This window comes from Solanum pennellii, chromosome 12 (genome assembly GCF_001406875.1).
Source record: "Solanum pennellii chromosome 12, SPENNV200".
NCBI lineage: Eukaryota > Viridiplantae > Streptophyta > Magnoliopsida > Solanales > Solanaceae > Solanum > Solanum pennellii.
In genome coordinates this window covers 1,526,207-1,541,987 of record NC_028648.1, presented here as the reverse complement: position 1 = coordinate 1,541,987, position 15,781 = coordinate 1,526,207, and the positions used below count along the sequence as shown (strand labels likewise).

The 15,781-nt window shown below is 32.6% G+C and overlaps 1 protein-coding gene across 2 annotated transcripts; it reads left to right on the top strand.

The window, feature by feature from the left end:
• LOC107007271 (probable ADP-ribosylation factor GTPase-activating protein AGD14) lies at window positions 1–10,010 on the top strand. 2 transcript variants are annotated; one of them, XR_001455035.2, is made up of 15 exons: window positions 1–152; window positions 1,128–1,268; window positions 4,409–4,470; window positions 4,592–4,679; window positions 4,824–4,885; window positions 4,964–5,060; window positions 5,239–5,649; window positions 6,628–7,212; window positions 7,307–7,471; window positions 7,643–7,747; window positions 7,848–7,928; window positions 8,545–8,689; window positions 8,761–8,803; window positions 9,060–9,384; window positions 9,759–10,010. XR_001455035.2 is itself a non-coding variant. In XM_015205828.2 (14 exons), the coding sequence occupies exons 2-14, from the start codon at window positions 1,173–1,175 to the stop codon at window positions 9,196–9,198; spliced, it is 2,079 nt and encodes a 692-aa protein (XP_015061314.1). In that variant the 5' UTR covers window positions 1–152; window positions 1,128–1,172; the 3' UTR covers window positions 9,199–9,692. The 2 variants fall into 2 exon arrangements, 1 of the variants encoding a protein (XP_015061314.1); XM_015205828.2 differs by lacking the exon at window positions 9,759–10,010 and having other exon boundaries at window positions 9,060–9,692.
• The last annotated feature ends 5,771 nt before the right edge of the window (window positions 10,011–15,781 follow it).

Genomic DNA, 15,781 nt, shown 5'->3' with positions numbered 1-15,781 from the left:
ATTATTCAGTTTTCTCTTTACAGAAGACACACAGTTTCTCCCTTGTATCCGCGGAGCACCCTATATTTTCTCTTTCTCTCTCTACAATTTCTTCTTCCAAAAGAGGAAGAAGCATTCTGAGCTGTTTGTTTTCTCCATTTTCATCGATCAAGGTACTATACAGTTCTAGTGTATGTTTTGTTTTGGATTTGATTGACTGTGAATTTACCAGATCTGATGTGGTAGAACTTTGAAATTTGTTTTGTTTGATGATTGTGTGAGTTCGATGGATCGTTTTAACTGTACTTGATGATTTGTTGTGCGGTTTTTGGCAGTTAGTATGGAAATGAGTTGATTGATCGTTTTAGTGGAATTGATGAGTTTATGTGTGATTTTTGGAAGTAAGTTGAGGAGATAGGGATTTGATTGGTGGTTTGTGTGATCTAAATTGGTCGTTTAACTGGAAGTGATGAGTTTTTATGTGATTTTTGGAAGTACGTTGAGGAGATAGGGGTTTGATTGTTGGTTTGTGCGAGTTTAATTGATCCTTTTACTGGAAATGACGAGTTTTTATGTGATTTTTGACTGTTAGTTGAGGAGATAGAGGTTTTATTGTTGGTTTGTGCGAGTTTAATTGATCGTTTTACTGGGAAGGATGAGTTTTTGTGTGATTGTTGGCAGTACGTTGAGGAGATAGAGGTTTGATTGTTGGTTTGTGCGAGTTTAATTGATCGTTTTACTGGGAAGGATGAGTTTTTGTGTGATTGTTGGCAGTAAGTTGAGAAGTAGGGCTTTGATTGCTGGTTTATGCGACTTTAATTGATCGTTTTACTGGAAACGATGAGTTTTTGTGTGATTGTTGGCAGTAAGTTGAGAAATTTAGGCTTTGATTGCTGGTTTATGTGACTTTAATTGATTGTTTTACTGGAATTGATGAGTTTTTGTGTGATTTTTGGTAGTAAGTTGAGGAGATGGTGGTTTGATTGCTAGTTTATGTGACTTTTGTTGATCATTTTACTGGAAATGATGAATATTTATGTAATTTTTGGCAGAAAGTTGAGAAATTTGGGCTCTGCTTGCTGGTCTATGTGACTCTAATTTATTGTTTTACTGGAATTGGTGATTATTTTTCGTGTGATTTTTGGCAGTAAGTTGAGGAGATAGGGCTTTGATTGCTGGTTTTTTGTGAAAATATGGCGAACCGAAGGGAGGATGAGAAGAATGAAAGAACTATACGGAATCTGCTTAAACTTCCCGACAATCGACGATGTATAAACTGTAATAGTTTGGTAAGTTTGATCTATCCTGTCGGTTGTATGAATCCTCTATGTTGGTTCTTTTCTGCTATATTTAGTACTCTCTGTATCCCATTTTAGGTGGGGGAATGTCAAAGTACCTAACTTTGATGCGAAGTTGAATGTAGAATTTTCTAAGTTTTTTGGAAATAAAATTTACATCTTTGGAAATTGAATATTGAATTTAGTAAGTCACTATAGTTAATGATTTCAAATAGTTTACTTGGTCAAAGAAAAAAGATCCAAAATATTTGAACATGTAGGAACAAATCATGGAAATAAAATTCTTTGGATCTTCAAATATCACATAGAAAGGGACAACGGAGTAGTTTGTTAGGATTAATCAATCTGTTAACCACGTCTCGATCCAAAACTAGTTGTCAATGGTTATAGGAATGTTCTATATCTGTTTCGTTCGGCTCGATTTATTAGTTTAGCATTTTGACCATTTTTCTATTTAGTCACTTTCTGTTTTGGTCTTAATTTACCTCTTTAGCTGCTGAGTTTGTTCTTGTATTTGAACTGTGAATTGTGCTGACCTTTTGGTTTGGTCTGTATCTGTTCCATTCTACTCTATTTAATAATTTTCAATAAGCTTGAAAGGATACATGGAAGATTAGCATGACTTTTACACATTAGAATGAAAAGAGAAGTAAGGCCAAGTTCTTAATGATGAACTGTCTTAACTAGGAGTGGAGCTATGGGGAAATGTGGGCTTCTGTTCAATATGTTGTTCTGTTTAGAGTAACTGCATTTCTCTCTAGGTCTGGATATGACATGGTGTAAGCACAAACAGATACCATGATATGCTAATTGGGTGAAACTCTAAATCTAATCATCACGTAGGCTGTAAAGTTGGCTACCTCATCACTTCCTTACGATTTCTTTACTCTAGAGAGGACCTTCACTTGTAAAGCTACATTTGATTCCATTCTCCAAGAAAAAAACTGCATTTGATTCCAAATGCCACAAGTATTCCAGGTCTTGTTATATTAAGTTTAATTTGCTTTATACATTTAATCTTTATTACAAAAAAGTGTGCTAACTTTCTTTGTAAAAGTTGAACATCTTCTGAAATCCATAAGTGCAGTTCATAAGAAGATGCTCTGTATGTGGAAGGAATGTATTAAGAGGAAGAGCTTAGTATTTACTCTTCAAGATTTGCTTTTCTTAGAATATATCCTTTTCTAATATTAAATTTAGAGGAGAAGCATTAATTAGATTTTATAGGATATATTTCAAAATGAATTTTGAGGACGGAAATAATCTGCATAAAGAGATTTTCTTTACTTAAAAGAATAGTAGCTTCAACCATGGTAGTAAGATAGCATGTGCATCCTATATTTCCCGTTTAACAGAGCACGCATACATCTACATTGTTTTCACTGCTTTAAAGTAACTTCAACTCCTTTGCCTTACTCTCTTCTTATCCTGGTGTGTTTTTGACGATATGATACTTCAAGAAATAAGAGTCTAAGGGACCATTAGGTTGAGGGATTAAGAGAAACTATTCCAGTGTTAATCCAACATACAATCTTCGAGTTTGAGGAATTAGAAAAAATTATCCTGGTAACTAGTGTTTGGTTGGCTGTACTAAATAATATCCACATTAAGTTATACGAGAATCTATGCATTATTTTATGTGGGAGAGAATATGAAATAACTGAATAAAAAATTATGTTTATTAGCAATATGAATATTAAAGTATTTGAGATTACCTTAAAGTAGGTAATTAATGAATAACATTCTTGGTAATAGTACTTTTTACATATAAATTTTTGTTATTTTTATCATGTAACGGCCTTTTTATTGTTATTTACCGGATAAATAATCCTTCTACTCTAGTTCCACATAATTAGCATGTGAACCAAATGACCTATTAATGGTTTGTTTATGCACTTCTCCATATTCCTCATCATTAATTTATTGACCTTTATCTTAAGTGATGACAATGTTTCTTCTACTGCTTACGATATATTGTTAGGCTTATAAATAGACATGATTTTCATTTGAAAAAATATTGAGTGAGTATACAAGCTCTTTTCCAGCTACTTCTCTTAAACTGAAAGAATGTCTTTACTGACTATGAGAGAATTGTCACATTGATTTGGGTTTGAATTTTCTTGTCTGTGTTTGACTTACATTTATATATTTAGATGAGAAGCCCAGATATATTAGATAAAGACTGTCTCATTCCCTTCCATTTCGTTTGGTTAGATGTATTACTGGAAATAATTCCTGTAGTAAATTCATTACTTATGCAGATTTAGTGCCAAATTATATTGCAATAGTAATAATCCTTGCATTAGTTATGCTGTAATTAGAACATTATTATACCTTGAAATCGTTGTGGTGTAATGATACGGCTATACCAATACATGTATTAGAACATGTAGATGTCTAAATTGCCCTTTAAAGTATCAGCTTACATTGAATCATTTTAAATTAAAAAGAAAGTTTTATTATAAAATTTTCTTATTCAATAGATGCTTGTTAAATTTATTTATTTATATAACATTTTTGTATATTGAAGCTCCATGAGGTGGTGGTAAGGTCTGCATACACTCTACCCTCCGAGACCCCACTCAGTGGGATTTCATTGAGTATGTTGTTGTATATAAATTTTTCTGTCTTTTTAAATTTCATCTTGAAAATAATTTCTCCTTGAAAAATTAAAAGTTAAAATCATAATTGATGTAGCTCAAGTTTATTTTTAAGTTTAATCAAGCAAAATTTTAGGCATATATGTTGATAGAACCAATATTAGATTAAGTGATTTAAAACAAATCTTTATCCAATTTAAGCCAAAGAAGTGTTTTAAATGATGCACCGTGTATCTCTAGATATTATTAGGACGAACTAAACAACCAATAGTAAATAAGGTAACCTAACAATCCATTGGTTATAATTCACCATATTACAATCTTCCTATCAAAATACATGTATAACTTGTCCGTATATTATATGACTCATTGATGTATATACTGTAGAGGCTCCTGTGTCATTTCTTGGATGTTTTTTCTTTGCTTTTGTGCCTCTCTTATTTGTCTGAATTAGTTGCATAACAGGTGTCATTCTTATCTATTCAAATAACAGATGTATAGTAATATATCTCATACTATTTGTCTTAACAGGGGCCACAATATGTTTGCACTAATTTCTGGACATTTGTTTGCACAACATGCAGTGGTTTACAGTAAGTGCTGTTATTCAATAAATGTTGCAACCATCATTCCTCTGCGGTGCTTCCCTAGCATTATGAACTCCTTTTAACTTCTAGTTCTTTGCTTATTGTCTACATTTGAAAATACTGGCAGTCGGGAGTTCACCCACAGAGTGAAATCAGTATCCATGGCTAAATTTACCTCACAAGAAGTTAGTGCCCTTCAAGGAGGAGGAAATGCGGTATGCATGCTCCTTTTGATACAAGTGGCACACCTACTTCTGTTGTCATGTTCATATTCCTTTCATCACTGGTTGCCTGACTCCTTTATCCTTTTTCCTTTGCGGCTTTTTATTTGGGGGTGGGTGGGGGGGTCATTTTCACAGAGTGCAAAGGAAATATATTTGAAGGACTGGGACCCACAGCGTAATTCTCTCCCAGATGGCAGGTTTGTGATCTTAATAAAATGTATGTATTTGATACTTATTATTGACCCCAAATGAGTTCTAATAGTCTTTGTGTTCAGTAATGTAGAGAGGCTTCGTGATTTTATTAAGCATGTGTATGTGGATAGAAGATACTCCGGTGAAAGGAGCTTTGAGAAGCCGCCAAGGGGAAAGATGGTACATATTCTATCCTGCTCATCCTCAGTTTTAACTTTCAGAATAGCTCATGATGCTTCTTACACTAGAAGAATTTCCATGATGTCCTCACTTGAGCATATTTTCTGTTCTAAAACCTTTGATGTCCACTAGTTGAACGCGCATTCCTTTTAATTCATATAATATTTGATATCTGCAGGCTGAAGCCGAGAACATGAACGAGAACAGGAAGACAGATACCTACCGGGGTGGCTCTCGAAGCCCACCAAATGAGGAAGTATATGAGCGTCGATATAGCGACAGAGCTAGTCCTGGTGGGAGAAGTAGTGGTGGAAGAAGTCCTGGATATGATCAAAGAAGTCCTGCCCGTGCTGAAGTAATCAATGACTGGCGACGGGAGGATAGGTTTGGTAATGGTCGAACTTCTGATGGAGGATCCAAGTTTGAAAGCATGTCACCTGACCGTCAAAGCGACCTTGACACATCTAGTCCTCCAATGGTTCGTCCTGTTAGAGAGATTCTTGGAGATAGTGTATCTCCTCTTCGAGTTATTGAGCCTCCGAAAACCAATGGTGGTAGGTCTGCTGCTGATAGTTCCATGCGGACCCAGGTGTGGATTATATCCTATACAACAACATATGGTATCTGATTCTTTTGGATGATGGTATTAAGCTTTATTACATTATCTAGTAACACCCGTTATGATCCCGGTTTGTTTCCACAAGACATCCTGTGTTATCTGTTCCTTTTTCGGATGATGGTACATTTTCTTTGGTTTTGATAAAAAGCTCTTTCTCGAATGTTTTTTTGGCAACCAATGTGAATCTTACCATTAACAAAAACATCCACATACGAACTAGGAGCACCCAACCTCATCACTCTCTCTCTAGTAAGGATGTAATGAGGAAGGGCCTAAGAAAGACCAACAGCTAACTACATAAATTTGCCAAAAACTTTTACATCTATTTGCTCTTTCTGTATTTTTATACATGTCTATTCTCTCTACAATTTCTCTTGTAATTTTCCCCACTGTTCCAGTATGCAGTATCTGTACACCTCTGAATTTCTTCCAGTTCCTTGCTTTTCAGATGTGACACACCATAGCTCCCCATAGAGCAGCCACCACTTTCTTAAACTTCTTCCAATGCTTCATTTTAATCATCTCCAATATAGTTTTCAATTCTCTTGCAGGCAGTGAGATGTTGGACCATTGTAGAAGTTCAACTCTCACCCTTGCAGCATAATCACAGTCTACAAACAAGTGCTTGCTTGTCTCCATCAGTGATGATTGACATAGGCAGCATCTAGTGTTTTCCATGTGAATTTTCATATTCAACAGTCTATTTCTCGATTGTTCCGGAAAGTTTTTATTTAACAAATAGGAAATATGTACATCTAGATTTCACATAACTCTTAGCATTTTCAAACTGCACGGGGCTTACCTGTAATCTCCTTACTGCTTACCTAACCAAAAGGTGCATAATATGCTCCACATTACTTACCACTTACCAGTATACTCTTTTCTTTTATGGCTTTCCCATAGCTTACCAATTATTAAGGTCTAAATAATTTTTTATGTATGGTGCAGAGGACTGCATCTTCCAGTAGTTTGGCGTCCTCCAATGGGAACCCTGTTGAACTAAAGACCGAAACCTCATTAATTGATTTTGATGATGTTCCTGAACCCCCAGCTTCTGCACCCGCACCCCAAATACAACAATCTGTTACGGTCATGCCCGTTGCTCAACCAACAAAATCTGCTGCTGACAACTGGGCGAACTTTGATTCATTTGCAGAGGTTAAAGCATCTCCAGCTCCTTCAAATACCAATATACTGGAGGCTGTATTCTCAGAGTTGACAGCTCCAGCAACTGCAACTGCTCCTTCAGGAAGTCCTGGTGGTAGTGCAGCTTCATTCACCCCCTTCAGTAGTTTTGCTCCTGGAGCTGCAACTATGGACAACTCAGCAGCATTTCCACTTGGTGGTGCTCCAGCTGCACCCACTGAACAGACATCAATACTGCCAGTTAGTGGTGGTAATGCCTTTGCAAATACTCATGGTGGACACTGGTCTACTATGCAACCTCAGCAGACTTCCTTGTTTCCTGTGACTGGCCAACAAGCTATATCGCAGCTTTCTACTCCAGCTGCTGGTGGACCTTCTGGCAATCAGGTAGCTTTTAGCTTTACATTGTCCTTGAGGTCAACTCGCTGTATCCTTGTGTTTCAGTACTGATCATTGTGAACCACGATCTTTCCTCTTTCAGCAATGGAATTCTTCAGTTTCCCCAAGCACTCTTGGTTTTCCTAGTTCAGCAACTGCACAAGTTCCTCAAGCTGTAAACCCTGTCCTTCAGGAAGCCACTTCTGCAGTTGCATCTCAAGCTTCTTCTGTTGAAATCAAATCTATTGGAAGAAAAGAACTGCCTGCGGTGTGTTGTTTTCTATGGTTTTATCATGTTATTAAATCTAGTACTCATCATATATTTAGAAGATTTGTATAGCCTAAAGTATGAACATTTGTCTAGGTTAAGAAGTTCTCTCTTTAGTAGATGGGTACATTTAAAAAATCCTGTAGTCTGAGAATGTACGTTTCTGTGCAGGATTTGTTTGCTGTAAACTATCCTTCAATTCCTGGAGCTTTTCCAGGCTGGCATGCTGGTCCACAGCAAGGCTATGGATTCGCGATGCAGTACAACATGTCAATGGTATCCGTGCTGACCCAAAGTGTTTATGCTTGACTCTGCTATTTTTTTGTCACATCATGCTAAACTCGCTTTCATCTTGCTCATGGACACCTTTTTTCAGGCTACAAATGCTTTTCCACAACCATCAAAAACAACAAACCCTTTTGATGTCATAAATGAACCAACTTCACAAGCTCCAACGGTATGTGAAATTAATGTCACCTTACTGTGTGAGATTTTTTTTGTCACCACTTATGATGCACAAGGCATTCATATTAAAAGAGAGTCAAGCCGCCCCTCTTCCCCGCTCTCCCGCATACCACACAAAAAATGAAGAAGAAAGGATGTACCTAAAAATTTTCCTTTTAGCAAATGAGTCGATAGGAGCAGAGATATGTTTAGTTTTATACCTTTTGGACTGTACTGATAAGCTGATTGATGCTGAAGACATTTCAACTTATTTGAATAGTAAGAAAAGGATGCAAAAATTAAAATAAGATATAGAGAGGGATGTTGATAATTTATGGTGATATTAGGTGATTATTATATGCACTTGGGTTTCATCTTTTGGTAAAAATCTGGAAATGCTTTTATCTGCAGTGAACTTGATCATATTTAATTGAGGTGGTTTTTACCTGTACTCCTATTATTTCTCAACATAATAATTTATGTGATAAGTTTGCGAATAACTAATTGCTGCAACAACCACAACCCTTTGTGCTCGACCTTGAACAGAAGGAAACAAAGCTTTCTTTTAGTGGGAAATATGTTAATTAACATTAACCTCCCTTGATCTCATTGAGATTTTCATTTTTCAGTTTCCATCACTGTCATCATTACAAGGTGCACTACCAAACATGGCAGCTCCAACTGGATTGCTGCATACATCCAGCCTCGGTGCCCCAACTTATCCTCCGGCAATGCCTCAGCAAGCACCATCTTATGCATCAGCAATTCCACCAGGTAGTATCAGTTACCCTTTCATTAGAACTATGGTTCATATTTTCGAACGCTGATGATTTCTTAATTTTTAGGCTCATACATGGGGCATCAAGTAGCTGGTAGCATGCCACAGAGGTACTTTGGTTAATAGCTATTTCGTTTTAGTCTTGCACCAATTACAAACTCTCCAGCACCCTATTCCCTATGTAGGACATAACAAATGAAGTGTTAACATATATGAGATTAAATCTAGAAGTATAGACCGAAACTTTCTGGCTTTTTATAAACTTGTTGTCATTCAACTTTTCCTTCTCAAGATGGCTTACTTTCATTGTTTGAAGAATCTATACATTCGAGGGGTAATACTGAAGGAGTGCTTTTCAATTTGCAGACCACCAGGAGTAGCAAGTTTTGGCTTTGATGGGGTTGCTTTTGGAGGTCTAAACTCGAACCAGCAGTCGGGTGGATTATATTCTGCACCCCCTACCCAGAACACCTTCTCTTCTTCTGGAGGAAACCCTTTCGGATAAAGAAAATTCAGTGTTATAATGTAATTGAATTGAGCATTCCGAGTCACGATATTTTTGTAGCTGCTTGCTGTAGAATGGTTCATGCTCAAGGCATCTCCAAGGGTTATAGCTTTCATCACCGAGCATCGGATCCACTGTGCTGCTGCCAAAAGGAAGTGTAACTAGATGCTGGGAAGAACCTAAAGGGTATTTATCTATCAAAGAATGGGAACCTTCATTATGAGAATTTTATTTTTGCCTGCTGCACCAAAAATGTGTATTATTATATTTTTTTTCCTCTTCTTTTTTCCTTTTATCATTTATTTACCTTCTTTTTTTTTTAATCCTCCCCTCATTGCTTGCACTGGAAGTTTCATTGTTTTACTTATTCTTGTTTTGTTTTGCTAGTATTGTTGTGGTCAGTTTCCAATATAGAATTTCAGCTGTATTGTACAGTTTGTATTTTACTTGTACGATAGGATTAATGTAATAATCTTATATTCTTTGTTCTTTTTTGCCTTCCAAGATTTGAACAAAACTCTGCTGTTTTTGGTGATGTAGATATTTTTGACCTTGTGTAGGAGTAAGGGGAGCATATATCTTACGTTTTCAGACTCCATTGGATTGTGTTGGGTATGTTTCTGAACCTTAAGGTGGAGCGTATATCTTACGTTTTCAGACTCCATTTGTGAGATTACGTTGGGTATATTTCTGAACCTGATCTCCAATTTGTTATTTTAATATTATTTACTTAAAAGAATTATGTAAGGCTAACTACTCATTGCTCTACTTAATCGGCTTAATTAAAATATAATCACAGTTCCTCCATTGTATAATCACCACCACAACGACCATCAACAATCATCATTGTCATATTTGTAATACTATATAATTCAATGAAGGGCTTTGTTTAAAATAATAATTGTCAGAAAAAAGTAATATGGTACTTTGGCATTAATAATAAAGAAAATAATTATGGGGGTTTGAGATCATTTTGGGAAGGAATGATATGATGTGTAGACATTATTGCTATACTTCACACGATCTTATTTGGGAATTTTAAAAGTAAAAAATAGTGATGAGTATCAAGAAAGCTATCATGTAATACATCATCGATTTGATTTTTCAACGAATCAATGATTCAATATGTCAATAATTATCGTTTTAATTAGAGGGTTCAAATTTAGATATTATCTCATAAAATAAACCTTATAGTGCAATAGGAACGTTGTGCCAGTATCTATCTTCAACGAATCAATGATTCAATATCTCAATAATTATTGTTTTAATCAGAGGCCTCGAGTTTAGATATTATCGCAAAAAATAAACTCTAAATTTCAATACAAATATTGTGCCATTGTTTATCTTCAACGAATCAATAATTCAATATGCCAACAACTTTTGTTTTATTCAGAGGTTATGAGTTAGATATTACCTCGAAAAATAGACCCTACATTTTCATATAAATGTCGTGTTAATATCTGTTTTCAACTTTGTCAATAACTACTATATTAATCAGAGGTCTCGAGTTCATATACTACATCGAAAATTAAAAATAAGCTCATCATTTCTTTGCAAATATCATTTCAGGATCTATCTTCAATAAATTAATAATTCAATATATCAATACTTATCTTAACGAGAAGTCTAGAGTTCAAATACTATCTCAAAAAATAAACCTTATATTTCAATACGAATATCAAACCAAGTAAAGTTAAAAATCAATGATTCAATATACCAACAGAATCACTAGACAAACCATACTTTTTAATTTATTCTCAACTTAGCTTTGCCTTAAAGCTATTATATATGTCCTCACCAAGTGGCATCCATACAATACATTTTGTATTTATTTACACTCTTTATTCCCTTTTTCATACCAACTACTTCCCTTTTTTAATATTCTTATTATATTTATTATATTATATTCTATACTTTGGCATTTCATTCTTTTAGACAGAGACTACAATTCTAGCCAATATGGGGATTTGCAATTTTCTTAGAAATATGGTAATGTTAAAATAGTTTTTATATAACTTGAACAAGATACATTAAAAGTTCTTCAAAAACAATAAATACTAACATTATTATATATGATCCTTAAGGGTTTATTGGTCTCCTAACATAATTGTTATATGTAACTTCTTTAACACTTCTAACGTTCCATATTTGTATTTGAAGAGAATTTTCGATGTCGAAAAGTATTGTCATGATAACTTATTAAACTATTTGGGTTCTTTATAATTTAGTAAAGGGGTTATGCAGTACTTATTGATTATATATAAAGGAGGATTCTCGATTATTTTGTTGTACGTGTTTTTTTTCTCTTGATTTTAAGTAACGTCATCTTATCCAATGACTGGTAGTGAAATAGCAAAAAAAAGTTGTAAAAAGGCCAAGTTAAGGGAGATTGACATTTCGAACTCAGTCTTTCTCACGTAGCGTGGATCGAAGTATAAAGGTCAAATTACTAAATTTTAACTTAAAATTTGATATAATTTCTTATATTAAAAATTACATTTTTGAAAATTATAAAAAAAAAAAGTATTACAAGTCAAGAAAACTAATGAATATATATATACCAAAAAGAAAAAGAAAGAAAAAAAAGAAAAAGCTAATGATCCAAAATATTTTTTTAAGAAGTTGTTTAAAGTGTAGCAAAAAGAAAAAAAGAAGGTTTAGACTTTGTAAATAGTGATTCAGAATATATTTTTTAACAAAAGTTGGATTTTCTTTTGTTAAGAAAATATTATTTAACTTAAAAAATATTATTTAAAAATTTTCATACAATAACACGTTAAAATAAGAAGTATGGAATATATTATCTCTACTTTATTTTGCATTGTACCTCAAATTTTTTAACTTTTTTTGGCATAGTATAAGCTATTATGATATCATTTATAATATATATACCTAGTGAGACCACTTTAAATCCCCCCCACCCCATAAGGTTCATTTTCAAAAAAATAAAAAATCTAGATATTAGGAATATAATGGTTTACGATAAAAAATAACTTTTCATTCAGGCTCAAATTCAAAACAGCTGATCGATTATTATTATTTTGTATTATGTTTGTTTGAGAGTAAATATAATGGGGTATATATGAGATATGTGACATATCGATAATTAATATATTTGACCTACTCACAGCCTGTCATTTGAGGCTCTAAATAAATGACTACTAATTATTTTAATGTTTTTGAAATTGTATATTTATTTTTATTTATAATATAATTAAGTACACTTATTAGTCAACCAACTCACTTAATCAACAACCAAGAAATTGAGTAGATGGTGATGTGAGAATTTCTCTAACAAACAAAGCCATGTGAAATATAATGTTGATTTGGACCCCATTTACCAATTACTTCCATTAATTGGTGGCATTTATGTATTAGCCATATTATATACTATCATTAGTTATAAGAGTTTATAAAATGATAGATACAATGACATTATTGTTCTATGTTATATATAAATAAATATATATCACTTGCCTTCTTATATTCCAAAGTCTTTTTTTCCACTTACTTTGGAATTAAATTTTACACCAAGTTGATGAGCATTGTTTCGAGGCTTAAAAGTGCAAATATCGAATACAAATAAATTTTAAAAGTCAGAAATACAAAGAAGAATAAGAATATAGTTTCTAACAAGTATATATCTCCAGATTCAAAACGAACAGAGCAAAAGCAGGTTTATCATTGTCTTCGACTGGTAACGATACATGTTAACTTTAATTTCGGAATATATATCTAATCATATCAACTTGTTCATACTATATCTCGTGGACACCTGATGATGACGTGACACATAAATGGTATACTCTAGATGATCATTTTATAAGTTAGAGTGTTCAACTGACATATTAGACCCGAGATGAGGTGTCTAACTATGCAACCTCGAAATTAAATATATAATTATCAGCTGAGATCATATTAAGATGTTTATCTATGTATTAATAACTAATTTATATATGTTTTGCATAGACTTCTATCACTTACATTCATGGTAACTTAATACGAATTCTACCTTATTAAATTATTTAACGATAATAAATTAATATAATTTAATATAAATACCTTTAGAATAAATATTTATCACTCAAGTACCATCAAAATATAAAAAAAATTGACTCTTTTTTTTTTGTTGTTGGTGTTGATAGAATATAAACAATGTGGAAAAAGTCCCATATGATGTTGACCAAATAAAAGAATAAGAAAATGCATTCGAAAGAGAACGGTTGGTGAAAAAGAGTACTATAAATAAAGACAACAAATTAATACAAACAACCAAAAAAACATTAAAATTAAAGAGTTCGATTAAGTGGACAAATACTTACTCCCCGTCGATATTTATTTCAAATCATATAATTTATTATTTTAATACGAATATCAAATCGAGTAAATAATGAAAGAGCATTATTTATTAACTAATGAAACCACAAGCTCTTTTATATGAGGAGGGTTCATGATTTATTTTTCGTAACACTTTATTTGAAGAAGAAGAAAAAAAGGTAAATAAATTGAATATAGCGGTAAAAACAAAAATTTCGTTGATAAATTTAAATTTTCAATATATATATAGTATATAATATAAATTTCTGACGAAGAATGTTTAACTGATTATTTTTCACGGTATACAGTTATATCAATGATTGAAGAGAAAAGAACGTTGAGGAGAAAGAAACGATAATAATAAATTGAGATGAGTTTGAAATAGTAAATCAATACGCGTTTATTAGATCAATAATTATGACTATACAACAAAGTATTTTAGACTTAAAAAAATATCGAATAATATCTATAAATATATAGTTTGAATCAAAAACGGTTACGATATCACTCATTCCACAAATTTGGCCCGATTTGAATAGACAACAAGTGACCCATAAAATGGGGTAATTTTGTTAGGTATATTCACGTGTGATGTTGGGACACAATAATAAATGAAAACACATATTTTGGTAGGGTTTTTTAATTGAAAATATTGTCCAAAAAAATCTAAAGTTATATCAACGGCTAGAAGGAAGAGGCTCTAATGTTTTTAAAATACGTAAATATCGAGTACGAATAAATATTTAAATATTTAATAAAAAAATTGTATTTAATTTAGCGTCTATAAATACATGAGTTTTGTCAAATTTGTAGCTTAAAGTCTTACCTCCCTCTTGGTTGTGCTTACTCATACTATCATTGTATGAAGATTATCGTATTTTTCCTTGATCTTCAAAGGTAGATTAAATGTGTTATAGATCTTGTCGTACCTCATGAAAGTAAAGAGACTGTTTTCAAAAAATACTTAAATTAAGGGCCCGTTTGGATGGGCTTAATAAAAGCAGCTTTAAAAAAGTACTTTTGAAAGTGCTGAAACTTATTTTTAAAATAAGCAGTTATGTGTTTGGATAAAAGTGCTGAAGTTGCTATGCCAAACGTGAAAAGGGAAAAATGGAAGAAAGAGATGTTAGGGTTATGTGGGTAATTTGGAGATTGTATAAAAATATTAAGGGCAAAAAGTTAAAAATGTGGTCAACTTAAAACAGCTTATAAGCTAAAAAAAAAAAAAGCACCCCTATCCCAGCTTTTAACTTTTGACTTAAAATAAGTTTTTTTTAACTTAAAATAAGTTATTTTGAATATTGCCAAACAGCTAAATAAGTCAAAAATCAGCTTTTAAGTCAGTTTGACCAGCTTTTAAGCTGAGCCAAACAGGCTCTAAGTAACTGAATCACGAAAAAATGACGGAAGAAAAATTAAAATATTTCGTATTGTGATAATTTATTTTAAACCATTTCCCCATAACTTATGTTGCTTTTTTTTTTTTTTTTAACAAATAGCAAAGTGGGAACTAGGGCCATAAATAACATTTTTCAACTTAACTATTGTTATATTAACGGCTAAAATGAAGAGAGCTTCATTTTTTTTAAATAAATAAATATCGAATCCGAATAAATATTTAAGTTTCATTTCTATTAGGTTGAACCTAAAGATTTATAATCTAGAGGTAACATTCACTTCGATTTCAAATTGGAATCTTCGTTCAATAAGTAACACTAAAATCCTTGTAATGGAAAGTGTAAATTCAAATTAATTGAAACATTCAATTCTTGATACAAAATATTTGAATAACGATAAAGTAGATATAAGTGAAACGGTAAATACAAAAAGTAGAAAATGTTAGTAATTTGATTGGCTAACTACCTGAATATTTACCTTGTTAACGAAATTTTTTTATAATATATATAACCTGCTTCGAATACCACGATTATTAGGAAAAGGAAGAAAGAAGGATGACTATTGAGGAATCTTGAAAACCTCACTTTAATATTTTTTTTAAAAATGACTAAAGAAATTTGAATTTAATTAGCAAAGTGATAATGGAATTAATTAATTACTTTTCCCTAAATTAGTGATGGAGACTTCCAATTTAAGACTGAATTTAAACTATTTCCCCTTCATCAAAGGAAGACTTGATTAATCTAATTCAATTCAATTTTAATAATTCATCACATTGACTTTTTTAATTAAAAAAATAAATATTTATTTTGAAACTAAATACAATATTATATTTTAAAAAATTAATTTTGGTGGATCAAAAAGTTCC